This window comes from Lepisosteus platostomus, chromosome 13, assembly GCF_059453375.1.
Source record: "Lepisosteus platostomus isolate fLepPlt1 chromosome 13, fLepPlt1.hap1, whole genome shotgun sequence".
Taxonomy (NCBI): domain Eukaryota; kingdom Metazoa; phylum Chordata; class Actinopteri; order Semionotiformes; family Lepisosteidae; genus Lepisosteus; species Lepisosteus platostomus.
Window position 1 is genome coordinate 41135242 of NC_142623.1, and position 16379 is coordinate 41151620.

Sequence of the window (16379 nt, forward strand, 5' to 3'; positions counted from 1 at the left end):
GTTATCATTAAATTAGGAACAAGCCTCTGTTCTGTTTTAAGCTTTATAGACTTAACTGGTTATCTGTGTACTTTTAGAGAGGAAGTGGAATGAGGACACTATGGGAAACCTGGGAGTTTCCATGTTGGCAGATGTAGCCTAAAAGTCTGTAATGTTTAACTTCCCTTAAATAAAGATTGAAACATCATTTTGGGTAAAATCTGTGATCGGATTAGTTGGGAAGCACACGCCTCCTTGTTCAAAGAGTCACAAGGGACTGGAAGAAAATCCCTAATGATGTCTGTAAAACTGACTTCATGTGCTTTAAGGAACGACTCTTGGATCACGAAGCCACAGGCAACCAAAGAGACAAGATGGAGCAGATGGCCTCCTGTTGTTAGCAACCTTCCTGCTGTTCTTAAAGTACAGAAAAATCTCAGCTGCAGAGTGAACCAGCTTTTGGAAAGGGGGGAGATCTGAAGACCAGATGAGAAGAAAACCTGTCAATGTTTCTAATTTCTTAATGGCTCCACAACATTTAGCAGACTCATGTGGATTTAGGGCTGACAAATGAAACTTCATTTTACCGATATACCCATCCTTCCATTTTCTCACCACTTCATCCCATTCAGGGTCACAGGGGAGACAGAGCCTGTCCCAGGGTCCTGGAGGGGACACCAGTCCATTTAACTGTTACAGCACAAGTCTATTAGTAAAGCAATTAGATATGAAGATATGCTGGTTATTGTTAACAAATATGTAATTGCTACCATGTTATTGACTATTCCGTGTTCAGGCTTTTTGTATGTTACAGGGATTAAAGGTTTCATAAAGGGAATCTTTCCCCTTGAATCTGAAGATACAATTCTACCCATGTTGTCTTCACTCACTAATCTTAAAGACCTTACAAAGGTTCATTAGAAGAGTTCAATTCCATCTTTAAATGGGCCTCAAAGCAGCTCCAGGTCTCAGTATTTATCACACCCTCATCTGAAATTCATGGTACTCAGTGAGATTGTCTAATTTCCCCACACATTTCCAGAACGGTGAATTCGTATTGCCTTTTCCAGACACAAATAGCATAGGCATCCAGTACGGTCTGTTAAGTTTTAGATCCAATTTAGGCTACAAACAAGACGACGTAATAATTTGCCTTGAAGCTAGATGAACATATTTTATAACTTTGGCACTAATGAAGCAATTCTCTGGCTTCTGTGTCTCACACTTAAGATGGATTGCTCAAAGAGCTCACATACCTTGAACACTGAAGCAACTATAATCACTCTCTAATTTCCTCTTGATTAATGATTTTTATGCCACTGAGCTAGATAACCTCCTTCTTTTCCATATCATTCGTGATTGATTTGAATTGTATATGCAATTTCTCTTTTTACACTAATCAGCCCGTTTAGGTGTGTGATCATGTCTTCATCACCTGGGTTGAATATTGGATTGCATTTTTTTTTCCATTTTATTTTATTTGGTATTTTATTCATTGCAGACAAAGTATATTGGGCTGAAATACAGAAGTACAGTAATACTAATTCTAAGAACACGTCTCATTTCGCTGATTGATTTTCGAGGAGGAAAATAGATCAAGCTCTTTGTGGCATAAGTTAAATGTAAAGAAAGTTTGAAATATACAGTTACCGTTCAATGCCAGACAAGTCTTATGATTTTTAAAAGTAAAAAGGACTTTAAAAGTCACTGTATTTTGATGTTGCTTACAATGACAAGTGATATTGACCTTTAACTTGACAGGTGAAGGAAGCTGATATCTCTGTCCCAATGGGTTTTGGGCATTATTATTAGATTCTGTGAAACTTGTGTTATTTATTTTTGTGTCATACAATTCCTGGGATCAACTAAAGAGTGCTGATCTCTAGCAGAAACCCGATTTGCCTGAAACCATGTTAGGCCTGTGTTTTATTCTTGTGTGGCTTTGCAAGTTAAGAAAACGTTAAGAAAAATAGTTGAATTTATGTGTGCTTTGTTTTCAAAAGGTCACAATTTGACCTTTGACACTTGATGAAAGGAGTTGAGTTGGTGATTTAAAAAAAGAAGCTTTGAGGATGTACACACACCATGTCATACCTAACATGAGAAGTCAGCTACAATTTTAAGGAATATTTTAGCATAAACATTGCATACTGTCTCTGAAATTCATCTTATGGAATGAAGTAGTTTAATTTAGCTGGTGCACAAATTATGACAACAGTGAAATCCTTTACCTGATTTAAAAAAATTGTTTCATGAACCTCTGCTACCTTTTTCAGAGTGAAGTGTGACCTTCTATTCTTTATAATGTGTTTTTCTTATGTGTGGCACTTAGGAAAGAAAAAAAATGTTTCAAATACAGTATACCAATTAAATGAATTGACTCAATTGATTAACAACTGAATTTATACTGTGCCTTCCTTAAATTTAATTTAGAAAATGAAACTTTTTTGACAACCTGTTTCTAAAAAATCATTGTTTTAAATTGACAGTATATTGGATTTAAAATAAATTAAATAAATTAGATAGAGTTGAAAACCTCTCAGTGTTGCATTAAATAACAGGTGACAGAGACCTTGAGCCTGGCAAAAAAGAAAAGGAAAAACTGGAGAAAATTCCGAAGAAGATAGGATCAAACACAAATATGACATCCAAAAAATGAAAGTGAAACAATCAAAAGAAATCCAAGAATGTCAAATTAGTATTTGGTGACTCTACTTGTGACATCAAAGGTCTGAGAAGAATAGAGTAGGTGTAGCTGAAGTCGACGACAATACTGGCTGTCTTCCTGCAGTGACACAATGTATTTTCTTCATGTGAATTTATTTAGGTAGATTTCAAAGAGGCTAGCCCCTTAGTTCTTTATGTTTATTACAGATTGTGTCATTGCCTCACCAGAACAGAGGAAGTTCCCTTTGTTTTGGTATCACACTCTATGAAAGTGAAAGCAGGAACGCCCCATAATAAAACTGCACTCAGAAATCTCTTTTCAGTGGGGTTGACTCCACTTCTAGGCCCCAAAAAGAAATGTTTATGTCTGTCGACAAGCCATTGGCTTGAAACAGAGCCAACGTTCAGACATCCTCTCAACAAATTAAACTCTTGCCTTTCCGTGATTTTTCAAAGCATTTGGTTCAGTAAGCTTTCCATCTGCACACCTAAATCAGACACGTCCAACAGCTGCAGCTCAGCCATGAGTGGCACCACAGCTGATCTAACGAGACACAATGACTCTCAAACCTGACAAGTCACTCCCTATAGGTCTGTAGACAATATTCTGAAATGACAGAGTCACACATGACAATAGGACTAGTACCTCTAATAATATTATTATTTTATTCATGATTATTTTTCATTCATGCATCCATTTTCTAACCACTTCATCCAATTTAGAGTCATAGGGACTGTTTTTCAAAAATACTCAGATTCAGCTTCATTCAGTACTGTATACACATACTCATTATTTGTAATGCTGTCATTATGTAACATAAATCCAGGGTATACCAAAAGCTTTAACTGTTCTTTTATATGTAATTTGACTTATTTATGTGTTAGGCTGGTGAGAAGTAACCATCAGTGACATCAAGATGGGTCCGTGCTTCTGTTTTCCAGTTTTAAAATATCCACTCTTTACATTCAACAAAATAGTTTGGATTGCAGTAGGAATTTTCACTTGTGTGAATTTTAGTGTGGAAATATTTCCCAATATTGTAAATATTTCTATAATATTCATAATATAATATCTGATGTGACAACTGTAACGGGAACCAGTTCAGACTCCCGTGTAGTGCGTATTTAGGACCCTTTGCAGACGGTAAAATCCGGAAGAGACTGGAGAAGGGCAACAGGGAAACACAGCAGGATCAGGACAGGATGACTGACAGGGGGGCGTGACGGCGGTGTTCCGGTGTTCGGGGGGCGTGGCGCAGGCGAACAAGTCCAAAACAATCCTGAAGGGCAAACCAGCAAGCAGTCCAAAAGTCCATAGCCGGGATATCCATCCAAACAGACACAGGAATGGGGACGAGGAATCAGGAACAAGGAAGTTAAAATCATAACGGACCCAGACGGTCAGGACACCGGGGAATAAGACCTGCCCTCGGGCTACTCGTGAGCCCCGGGGGATAGGCGGGCCTTGTGGCGTCCATCGTCCGATATCGAGCCCTGAAGCACAGAGATGCCAAACTTAAGTAGAATAGGAAACAGGTGCATGTAATGATGAAACTAAAATACAAAATGGTCAGAGCGCCCTCTAGAGGAGGGATGACGACCGTGACAACAACACTGTAACTCATCAGTCAAGCCAATAAAGCTGTGAATTTGAATGTGGTGAGATACACATACTGTACATACACTCACGTGTTTCAGTCCTTTTCCTTCCCGTTTCTATCACCTCTCAGCTCACTTTGCAACTTCGGACTGCTGCCTCAGCCTTACCTAACTCTAACCCAGCCTTCGTCCCTCCATCTTCCTCTTCCTCCTCCCCTGACCTTTCTCTTTAATGTCCCCTTGAGTCTGTCACAGTTCCTCTCCGCCCAAATCACATACAGTATTTATTTTCTCGACCGCTCATTACAATCCTGTCTCTCTACCGTATAGCCGTGCATTGTGAGATTTAAACGCTTGCAATCTCTTTTTGACATCATGCACTTGAGGAACAGAGGGCAACAGAGAACATTCTGGCAGAAAAGAGTCACTACTGTCATCTGGAACAGCAAATACAGACAGAAACAGAGGGAATTTGACTGAGGACTGTACCCACCATGTAAAACAAATTTCAGATATCTCTGTTAAATGTGATTATCTCTGGCACTGCTGACATTCATCTTTAACTCCATCATAAGAACATGAAAGGGCTGTCTGATAATCTCTTGGGTGATTTTCTGTTCTGCTCACAATCCTCATCCAAACTTGAATTGAGTTTGTTCAGATTTGATCTAGACCACTCCAGACCACTCTTTTTTTTTTTATCTGACATCCGTCTGTGAAGAGCCTCTGTATAAACTACTCCAGCAATTAAACAGAAGATAAAGGAAGGAAATGCCACTGAGGAAACCACAGAAGAAGGGAGGGGTTCCATCCCTGTGATTGCTGTAGTTCTGCTTTGATTCACTTGGTGCACTTGGTGTAGGATAAAAAAAAAATCTTTTAGCACTGCAAAGAAGCTGAAAATTCATTATTGAAAAACAGTAATAACTGATTGACAAAGCAATAGGCGTTACTCTAAAGTATTGACTTTTTTTGAATGTATGGATGTTTTGTCTTCTTTTGAAGTGTAAGCAGCGCAGTACAATATCATCTGACAAAAATGTCGCTTTCTATGGAAACCATCAAATTGCCAACATTCACAAAATGCCACCGACTGCAGTTTCAGATGGCCGCCCATCTCTGCTGTTTATTAAAGTGTGAACCATCTGAAGCTGCGTAATGTGGAAAAAAACTGTAAAGGAGAAATATCTTGTCAATTCTAATTAACTTTATCTCAGACCCATGAACACATGGCACAATATTGGCAAGTGATTTGCAATACATAGTACAATATGTACAATATTAGTACAGTAGTACTAATGGGAATCAAGACCAACAAAACAACAAAATGTAGTAGCTCTTACGTTTGCCTCTTACTGTGGAGAAGAAATGTCGTCTGAGTACACATTACTTGTTTTCGACAGGTAAATAAAAAGTTGATTTAAAAATAAAGACACGTGTTGTTGTCTTTCATATTAGCACTGCTTAACTTTTGCGATACCTACTGTAACGAGTATGAAAATGGATAAAAGGAATGTTACTTTTTCAAAAAGCATTCAAATGTGATAGATTCTGAATGATCTTAATCAAAATCAATGGAATGATTTTAATCGTTTGTGTGCAGACCCAGTTCCAGTGTCGTGGGGATGAAGAAAAAGGCACAACTGCTCGGGTGACAGGCTCCACTGAGTTAATTCATCAGAGGTTTTAAAAGCGGTTTTGAAGTAGCCATTGCTCTCTGATCTTCTTAATCTTCCGGAACAGTGAATATTTTTTTCAGGTCGTGTTCTAAATCATCTCTCCACAGAACGATGAATAATTTGTATAAATGTATTCCAGCAGCATTATGTACTGAATAAGCACGTAAATATTGAATATGTACAGAATGAATGTATTCCAGCAGCCATATCGCCCTGCGGCTCACCACTGGCAGCCCACTGAAGCTCAGCAGTGTGAGCCTGGCCAGTACCTGGATGGGAGATTCCTGGAAAAGCTGAGGCTGCTGCAGGACGAGGTGTTAGTGGGGCCAGTAGGTGGCGCACACCCTGCGGTCTGTGTGGGTCCTAATGCCCCCGTATAGTGATGGGGACACTATACTGGAAAATACAGGTGCCTTCCTCCAGATGAAACCATGTAAAATCGAGGTCCTGACTCTCTGAGGTTATTAGAAATCCCAGGGAGTTTCTCGAAAAGAGTAGGAGTGTCACCCTGGCATCCTGGCCAAATTTCCCATTGGTCCTTACCAATGGGAAATTTATCAACTGGTTTCATTACTCTGTTCTTCTCGCCACTGATAGCTGATGTGTGGTGAGCGTTCTGGCGCACTGTGGCTGCCGTCGCATCATACAGGTGGGGCTGCACATTGGTGGAGGGGATCCCCATTACCTGTAAAGAGCTTTAAGTGGAGTGTCTATAAACGAGCTATTTAAGTGTAAGGAAGAATTATTATTATATTAGTTGTATTAACAGACCACAAAATTAACAGACCAAACAAAGTAACACTTGAGACATGTTTATCTGCTTTTCTTCCACAAATTTTGAGTATGGATAGAAAAAAGAACAGGTGTTGTTTTGTTAAGGCGACGTTATTATGTGTGGTGATTTAAGGTCTGTTTTCGGCATCTGCTTTTACTCAAATAATAAAAAAAATCGATTCTGTGACTGACCTTTTGTCATTGTGTCATTGCAGTAAAATTAAGTTGGCTCTGTAACGCTTTGTTGTGCTCACCAGCTGACAACAAACTGGTTCAAAGTTAAAACAGCGTCACACTACAGTACTTGTTCACGACGTCTAGAAACATATGGACTCAAAAATACAATGCAATGCAATTCACTAGTTTCTTTTCTCATGTGAATAACCAAGGGTTCATACACTTTTTAAGACTTCAACTGTTGAAAGCGTGATGCGCTGCATGGGCTTTCGTCTTGCGCAACACTGGCAAGCGCCACTAAACTCGTGACTTTATTTCGCTCCATCGGCAAACAAAAAAACACTTCGCCTCCAAGTCCAGCTTCCTCCCAGACTAAACTTTCGGTTTTAAAAATGATACACTTATGTAACCCCGAGCACCTGATCTCCGTGTAAAGAAGAGCTCATACGACGTGCAGTGTATCCGCCTATCGAACCGGGCAGGGATGAAAGGAGCTTGCTCATTTGTCAGGGATCAGCTCAATCACACCTCATGCTGTTCGGGAAGTAGGCAAACAGTCGCTGCAGTCAGGTCCGAAGTGGGTAAGAAAGTTTTGTTTGCTTGTCGAGTGGCTTGAGATCGAAATGATTCTTAGTTGAAAATGCGTGGATTGGCGATATGTGCCTGGAAACGGACGCTGCTCCGTTTGTCTTGCACCTAAATCTGCAAGTGGAATGAGGCACTTCTCGGGACAGACTAAAGGCTTTTAAAAAGAACTTTATGAATGCTGTATTCCCTAGTTGTCACCATGGTTTGGCGCATTCATTAAAAACAGTGTTTAAGATTGTTTTCATGCGTGTTGGTAGCTACTAGGCGGAATGCACAGTAGCTGCGACACTTGTGTTAGTTGTGCAGCGGGCACTTGTCAGTGTCCCGGTTGTGGTTGTGTCAGTACAGCAAGAACAGTTGTGGTAGGCAGGGGATTGTTATCGAGAAACTCAACGCCATCCACAGATTTGTAATCTAGTTATGAAATGAAAATGTTTTCTCGTAAAGAAGAAACCAGTGCATTTGAAAACTTTGTTTCTAGTTAATACCGACCTTTTCTGAGTTAAGAGATTGAAGTTTCATACAGGGACCGAACAAAGATTGTTCGAGTTTAAAGACATTGTAATTTGTACGAAGTAGTTTATCAGGTCTGCCACATTTAGTGAGATAACACATTATACAGTTTGTATAGCTTATTGAGATGGTCATAACATGGAATAACCAAACCAATATTGGGTGCAGACTTTTTGTACAGAGATTTGTAAGGACTTCTGATGATCAGGGTAGTGTCTGACTGTGCAGGCTGACCCAAGATCACCCAAGTGAAGACTGGACTGGAAGAGGGACACCCCAGTGTTTTTGCAATACAAGGACAAGACGGTGAAAACAAAACCATGGCAGCCACCAGGAGGAGGATGAGTCTGAGGGAAGACCTGACCTGCCCCATCTGTTATGAGCTCTTCACCGATCCTGTGATGCTAGGTTGCATGCACCACTACTGTAAGGGCTGCATCACGGCCTTCTGGAGGCGGGCGAGAGGCCCTGTGTCTTGTCCACAGTGTCGCCGCGAGTTCCCCAGCAAGAGCTTCCAGACCAACTACCTTGTGGTGGGCATGGTAGAGAAGGTCAAGACCAGGAGCACTGAGAGCTACCAGAGGACCATGCAGGTATGGGCAGGGTTTCTTGTCCTGTGTGTTGTATTGCATGCTGGTGGTCTCCGAACCCGTTCAGAAGAGTTCCAGTGTAGCATACAGATTATGCCTTCCCCCACTTTCTAAAGATCGTGTTAAATCTGACTAATGAGGCCTAACTGCTTACAGTGAAATCCTGAAGATCTAATAGCAGGATTTGGGGATGTGTTATTAGGAGATTCGGGGAATGTTTTCACTTGTCTAGAGAACAAAAGGGAAATTAAAGGGCATCAAATATTTTAATTCTGATTCTTCTTTTAGACTTACCGTGGCTCAGAGGCCACAAAGACTTCCGGTTGCTGTTCTAGCTGAATTCCTGAACTCCTAACTCGGGGCTGTCCAATCCTGGTCCTAAAGGCAGGGCATGCCCAAATGTCTTCTAGGTCTCTTTTAAGCAGAAGTACTGGGAGAGTGGGGAAAAGCTGTTAAAGTGGTCCAGTTAGTCCAGTAACCAGCTGGTTTACTTTGTGAGGAGTAGAGCAGATACGCTAGCTCTCTGGGACTGGGGCAGAGCTCCAATTATTCTGTGTGACGGAGGGAGATTTCGAGAGACCAGTAGAATTCCAGGGTATGGGTTCCTTCATAATTTGGTTTTATTTGTTTGTTTTTTTTTTAAAATAAAAGATATATTAGTTATCTCCTAAAAGCAGTTGTGTGTTATGAGGTGAAATGTGGATTGGGAAGACTCATCCGAACATCCGAAGTCCATGTGAACTGACCTTGAAGTACATGTATTGTCTGAGCCTGTGTATGTAAATGAAAAAATTGAACAAAGGAAAGGGCTAAGTGCATTGTGGGTCATGGTTATGAGTTGTTTCTGGTGTTTATAACATGCATTGTTAAGCTTCATTACTTTATTGTAAACAAAGATAAAAGCTTTGGCTACTTAAAATTCATTGTATGATTTGAGGTTATCTTCCTGTTTTATAATAGAGTGATAAAAGATATTTACCTTTTACCTGCTAGAAATGGGAGAATATTATCTCAGCTACACCATGTGACTTGTCACTGAGAAATTGGAAGGGATTTCTTTTTCTTTGATCATTTGCATGCTGGAGCTAGCCTATTGAAGAGAAATACAAATGAGCAGGCAACAGTGCCTTTTTTCTGCTTGTGTCTCACATAGAAAAAACTGAAAGATTCCCTAGAGTCTCATCTGACCAAGAAGGAGGATTTCCTAAACAAGATAAGGCGCAATGAAGAGAAAATGGACATTGTGAAGGTGAATATCTTGGCTTCTGCTTGGGTATTGAGTTGGGAGCAGAATCCGAGTGCAGACTGCAAATGAGCAAATAGATTAATTCCACAGCTCTACTTGTTTCTCTTCTTGGATATTGTTTGATTCCATTAAATCACCTCTTACTGCTTTTCCCGTTGCTCAGTGCATTTAGGAAGATGTCAGGTTAATAGAGTTACACGGTCATCATCAGCACTAGTCTCTGAGGTTGCATGACCTTCGGCGATTGGCTCAGCCCTCGAATACCCTATTCTTTGTTTTATTTGGACACATTTAATGCCTCCCTGGCCTTAATCTGTGGGTAACAAAAGCAAACTGTTAGGAAATGACGGATGACCCACTAGTGTGACTTTGCAAGGGATACTTGCATGGTTTTCATCCAGGCTTTTAGTTGGACCAATTACCTGTGAATTCATCAAGGTTTAACACTCTTGGTGTTTTATAAATACCAGCCAACTGCGGCTGTTTGGACCTTGATTACCTTGCAACTACCCATAAGCATCTGTCAAGATGAGATGGAGCTACAGCAGAGCCTTGCCTCTGTTGCATGGAGCCCATGTTGGATGTGCCTCCTTTAGATTTTAAAATATCTTGGCCTTAGAAATCGTGGAGCAGATACATCCTGCCCAGCTGATCTGACTGTCCTGCCCACAGAGAGCAGGAACTAAGCTGCAGGACAGGGTGAAGGAGGAGTTCCAGGCCTTGCACCAGGTCCTGCTCAGTGAGGAGATGGCCATGCTGGAACAGCTGAGGGTGGAGGAGGAGGAGATGCTGGGGGAGCTGGGCAGACACCTGGAGGAGCTGAAAGGGGCCGTGAGGAAGCTGGAGGAGAGCATCACAGCGTTGCAGCAGAACATTGATTCCATGGAGAACAGCGGGCTGGAGGAGGTGACCTTTCAGTTCTGTTTCGATTCCGTTTCGATGCCGTTTTAATTTCACATCGCAGAGATTCACGCCCTCGGTTTCAAACTCCCTCTTGATGGTAAAAACCACATGAGTGTTGGAATCGCCAACTGGAGGATCACCAACTCAGATGTGTTCTGCCACATTGTAATCGTGCTGTAAATTAAATGATGACTCCAGCTATTTAACTGAGAGCTCCGGTGGAACACAAGCCAGGAGACACCAGGTCCTCTGGGAACTGATTCCAAGTCTCCTATTGGAATTTTGTTTCTGGGGTCAAAGGGCACTGGAGAGGGGAATGTCACGCTCCTCTGTACAGAAAATGAGACCTCTTGAAAACATGGTTAAATAGACTTGCTGGAAAAAGCTGTGTTAACTACGGAAACAAAAAATGACAGGAATGCTGTTTAAATGACGACAGCATGACGTGCGCTATGACCCACAGCACAGTGTCTTTTCCACCCCCCTGCTTGTTCTTTATCACGATTTCCTTGCTTGTTCCACCTTTCACGTTTGCACCCAAGTTCTTTTCTTTTCTGGCTTTTCATCCTGTTTTTTTCCCCTGATTCCTTTCTCTTCGTGCTGATTGATGGGTTATTTCATTTAAAAAAAAATACCTTTACCCCTGTGGGTTTCTGTCATTCCATCAGATTGCTTTTACTGATGGTTCTGTGGCTTCCTGCTGACAAGTGTCTGCAGTGATGTCTTGCTCACCTGCGATTGCAGCCAAGGAAATTGTTCATTTAATTGCAGTATGCAATATGGCATTAGATGATCTTTTGCAAATTAATAGCATAGCATGTGGCTAATGGAGAGAGTGGGAGATGATAATCCTGATTAATATGGTTATAAGGGCACAACAGTAGCATGATGGTCATCGGTGTCTTATTGCACCATCACATGCTGCTGTCATCTTTGCGACTCTGAAGAAAGCTCTCACTGAGTTATCACCCTGACAGTTTTAATACAATTTTAATTGTGACTGCACTTTTGATTTTGTTAGGAGGGTACGAATTTGGTGGTTAAAAAAATAAGGCTTTTGCCCGTGAGCGCGGTGTGAAAAGGAATGTAAAAAGAATGCAGCATGTTGTCAAGAAAAACAACCTGCGCTCCCCTGCTGATCATGTGACAAGTGTTCCTTTAGCATGGCAAAAAGAACATGTATCCAAAATGTGTTTCAAGGTTTTGTTCACCATTCTTCTTTCTTTTCAGATTCCAGATGGTGACCCAGGGTATGTATTCATTGTTCTGTGGTTTCCAATAATCTGGTCATGTGTCTAAGGGCTCTGTGAGGAGAAGGTGCTTTTCAAGTAACTTCTAAATAGTGGAAAAGGTGAAGGAGGATCAGACATTAAATTAACAAGAGGGACCCCCGTCTAAAAGGATTTAGTGATTTTCTTTTTAGTTCAGATATAAAAGGGTTATTTTATCACAGTAAACAGACGGGAGTTTTTGGCTGTTCAGAGTAGAAGTGAAAATGAATTTGCTGCATGACCAAAATTGCTTTTGAATAACATGGTTCTGCCTTGGGGAAGATTTACAATCCTTAGATTGAGAGACCATAGTTTCTAAGGCTATCCCTGTCTTTATTAAATAAGCACGGATGGCTTTATGGGTTTTTTTTTTAAGTAAGCATATGTAGGCCATCAAAAATCTCATAACCAATGGATTCAAGGCCAAAAGGTTCTACATTTTACAGGTCTTCTGTGTTGAGACCTGTGATGCTTTCATTGTCTTTTCAGTAAAAGGAGCAAGTTAAACTAGTCTTGAAATCCTTAAGAAATTATTATCCATTACGTAAATTTTATAAATCCGTTAATCCAGTTAGCACATTCCAGTGAAAAATAAATTCAGTATCTTGTGTTTATATTTAATTTTGTAGTTTTGGGTATTTCAGCAGTAAATAATTCTGATAATCCCTGGCATTGTGTAACTTTCAAGTCCTTGACTAAAATGTGTTTTTTTTAATCAGAAGGAAGGATTTCTTTTAAGATTAGCAGAGTCTGGGTAATTGAGAAAATCTTATGTAGCTCTGGTTAGCTCTAATTTTGTCTACTGGTTGTATAACGACACAGGAACACAAACCCAAATCTGTCACTGAGGCTAGATGGAACTAAATCCTCCCATTTTATTATAACACTTTTTTGTATTTTCTTTGTCATATCCTGATATAAACTGCACACAAATTCTGTTCTCCACAGCAGTTCTGATTTAAATATACGCATTGTCAATGTAAATGGGTCGTTTTTAAAAAAAAAACATTACTTTAATGAATTAATGAAACAAGTAATTGACATTTTTCCAGATTTTTTTAAAAATTAAATCTTTGAATTGTGTCAGAATAAACATATGGGTCATAAACAGGGACATGTGAATAAAACTTACTATGCACCAGAAGTTGTGTCTTATGATTCTAACATCACTGTTTAAGTCGGGGCTCTGTCATTGATTGAATGGGGTTTCCCAAACAGTATGGACTGGGTCTAGTGCCACCTGGCTGTAGTCAGCCGGAGGATTCCCTGCACACTGGGACTTGCTGGACACCTGCACCAGGTGAGAGACACTTCACTCTTCAAACCTGCGCGAGTCCTGCTGTGATCCTTGGTGTCGCTCACAGCGTGAGAAAGCGCCGATGGCTCTGACGAGTGTGTTTTGAGGAAGGAAGTGTGCAAGGTCTTCATCTCCCCGGTGCAGGAGTAAGGGCTATAGCTGCAAGCCTGGCTGATCTGTCTGTAGTATTTTCCCAAAACTGACGGGAAAAGGGAGACCTAAATAAATGGGTGATTGGATATTTAAAAAAAAAAACAGATCTGCATTTGAAAAGGAGATGTGTGAAGGTCTGCAACATAGCTGACATAGCCGGTCTTCCAGCATTGCAGTTACATTTTTTCTTTTTTTTTTTTTTTTTTTTTAGCCCAGCACTGCAACTGAACAACGAACCGGAGATCGATGTCGAGCGTGAAAATGGCAAATACCTGGGTCCGTTACAGTACATGATCTGGAGGAAGATGTATAAGCTTCTAAAACCAGGTAATATCAGGATGCTTGATTTCCAAGGTGGAGGTTGCCCCCTCTGCCTATTTAACATCACCTTTCTATCAACAGAACTGGAGTCTGTTGCATTTATTACAGAATCTGTCTAGTTCCTCCATTGATTAGATACATTTTAGTACAGTCTTGAAGGATTGCATGCCCCAGTGCCAGCTGGAGGAAACGGCAGTGATCGCACGAATGAAAGGGGCGGACCATTGTAACCGTCCACAGTGTGTTTCACAGTGCAAATGCCGTTCTGTCTTCAGGGCTGGCTCAGCTGACCTTTGACCCGGAGACTGCCCACCCTAACCTGCTTCTGTCCCGGGACCGAACGGCGGTGGTGGAGTGCGACGAGGTGCAGCTGTACGAGCCCAGCCCCAGGCGCTTCAGCCAGTGTGTCAACCTGCTGGCGGCTCAGGGCTTCGACTCCGGGAGGCACTACTGGGAGGTGGGGGTGAGGGGCAAGACCAAGTGGGACCTGGGGGTGGCGCTGGAGTCCGTGGACCGCAAGGCGCGGGTCAAGCTGTGCCCCGAGAGCGGCTACTGGACGCTCCGCCTGCGCCGCGGGCACGAGTACTCCGCGGGCACTCAGCCGGGGACCCCGCTGCGGCTCACCGGCGCCCCCTGCAGGATCGGAGTCTTGCTGGACTGCGAAGAGAGAAGGGTGTCGTTCTACGGCGCCGACGACATGGTGCTCCTCTACTCCTTCGTGCACGGGCCCCCGGGGAAGGTCTATCCCTTCTTCAGCACCTGCTTCAGCGACCGAGGCCAGAACGCAGCCCCCATGCGGCTCCTCAGTCTGGATCTGTAGTCTCGCCCGCCGGATGCATCCTCCTGCACTGTTGATATTTCTGCACACATGGCTGGGCTGGGATTACTAGTTACACGCCTAAAAGAAATCCCACAATTGCTACCTTTTTGGAAAATGTTTCAAGTGCACATCCGTTGCCATCCCTGATTAAAACTCGATTTAAGCAGGATTTGACCACAGCTACAGCCTGCATTGAATGTGGTGTCAAATACTGCACTCGAGAAAGCAGGCATTGCGTGTTTCTCATATTCAGACTTTGTTCCCTTTGCACTGTCGACATCAGGATATGTTTTCATCTTGGGTACACGCTCCTTGGCACTCCTGAAACTCTAGTTATGTCTGTGTGACTTATAGTGCTCAAGCAGTTGAAGCAAGGATCTGAGGCAGTGTTGTATCACCAACTATCCACAGAGAGTCTGGATGGCTTTGATACTGCCCATCTTTATAAAAAATGTGACATTGCACAACGTAATGTTACTTTTGTCAGTGTACAGGGAACTACGTGTTATATTTGAAATATAGATTTAATCGGTATTTTTCCACAACTTTAAGTGTTTAGTCTTCCTGGAATAAATGCATGACTTGACATTTTATAGCTATGAGAATGATAATACAGTTTTTTGATGACACTTTAGATTAGGGGTTGCATACAGTATGTCATTTATAAAGTTTTAATACAGTGAAAAATGTGATGGTAGCCAGCCTCTGCTATGGTTTAGTTGAATGTAACAAATCTATAATCCTGACCGCTACATGAACCATACCCCTGGCACTGATAATTGAGTTAGGACAAGGCCATAAATAATCTGTTACTATCATGTTAGTAGATCATTTATAGATGATTTATAGATGGTTATAAAGAATTCCAAAATTTAAGTGTTTTATTAGCATGGAGATCTATGTGTATTACACATTCTGTGTGCACTGGAAGCTGAGTATTTCAGTGCTGTTAAAAATGAAGTAAAAAATATAAGCTGCTTCATTTCTGTGAGCTTTTTCATAGTCACTTAGAAATGGGTATTAATTTTTAGCATCTGTACCTTTGTAAGGATTGTAAGGATTTGGGGTTATTTCTTTCTCCCCACTGAATATAAGTTTTATAATGCTGATATAATTGTAACATTCTCTCTTCCATGTCTTGTCACTTTTCAGTTTGTCCTCAATGTTTTGAACTGTATTCCACACCAATTTGTTCAATGCAACATGGACAACAGACGCTGTAGTCTAGGCAGAGTCCTGTTCAGCCTTTTTGGGATATACACAGAATTCTACAAATGTTCATTTTCTCTTAAGGCATATTTTGTGCTGCATGCTGTTACATTGGTGATGTATTCTGAGTTTCCTCAGTGTTTTTTCAGTTATCAATCAGTATTGCTTATTAAAGAAATAAAGCTTGAATCCCTGATCATTTCTAATTCTGATTCTGTTATTTCCATAAATATATTGGGGAAATTGAGTAAGAATTTAATAATCATAAAAAGACTGCCTTATCTTTAAACAGGCAACAAACTGTCTAATATCTTTTACTTTGCATGTTAATATACCTGCGGAATGGATTTAATTGGCTTGTGTGTGTATGTGTTCCTTTACCACTGCTTGTGATAATGTTAAAAATTATTAATCCAAAATTGATTCTGAAACTACAGGTGACAGAAGTAGGGGTTTACTTGGAATAGCTAGAAGAGAAAAGGATAACTGGATAGTTTCAAGTAAGACTGTAATGTCCTTTCAAAGTCGCGACAATAAGCTGGACGCATATCAAGATGAACAGATCATGGGCTGGCCAAGGAAGCTCTGAACCT

At 41.2% G+C, this 16379-nt stretch overlaps 1 protein-coding gene across 3 annotated transcripts; it reads left to right on the top strand.

Annotated features, from left to right (window-relative positions):
- Positions 1-7206: 7206 nt before the first annotated feature.
- trim105 (tripartite motif containing 105) lies at positions 7207-15982 on the top strand. 3 transcript variants are annotated; one of them, XM_088604654.1, is made up of 7 exons: positions 7207-7456; positions 8190-8569; positions 9720-9815; positions 10485-10718; positions 11946-11965; positions 13648-13763; positions 14033-15982. In XM_088604654.1, exons 2-7 carry the CDS (start codon positions 8297-8299, stop codon positions 14575-14577), a joined length of 1284 nt encoding a protein of 427 aa, XP_088460780.1. In that variant the 5' UTR covers positions 7207-7456; positions 8190-8296; the 3' UTR covers positions 14578-15982. The 3 variants fall into 3 exon arrangements, with proteins under 3 accessions (XP_088460780.1, XP_088460782.1, XP_088460781.1); XM_088604656.1 differs by having other exon boundaries at positions 8205-8569; XM_088604655.1 differs by having other exon boundaries at positions 7207-7440.
- Positions 15983-16379: the final 397 nt, after the last annotated feature.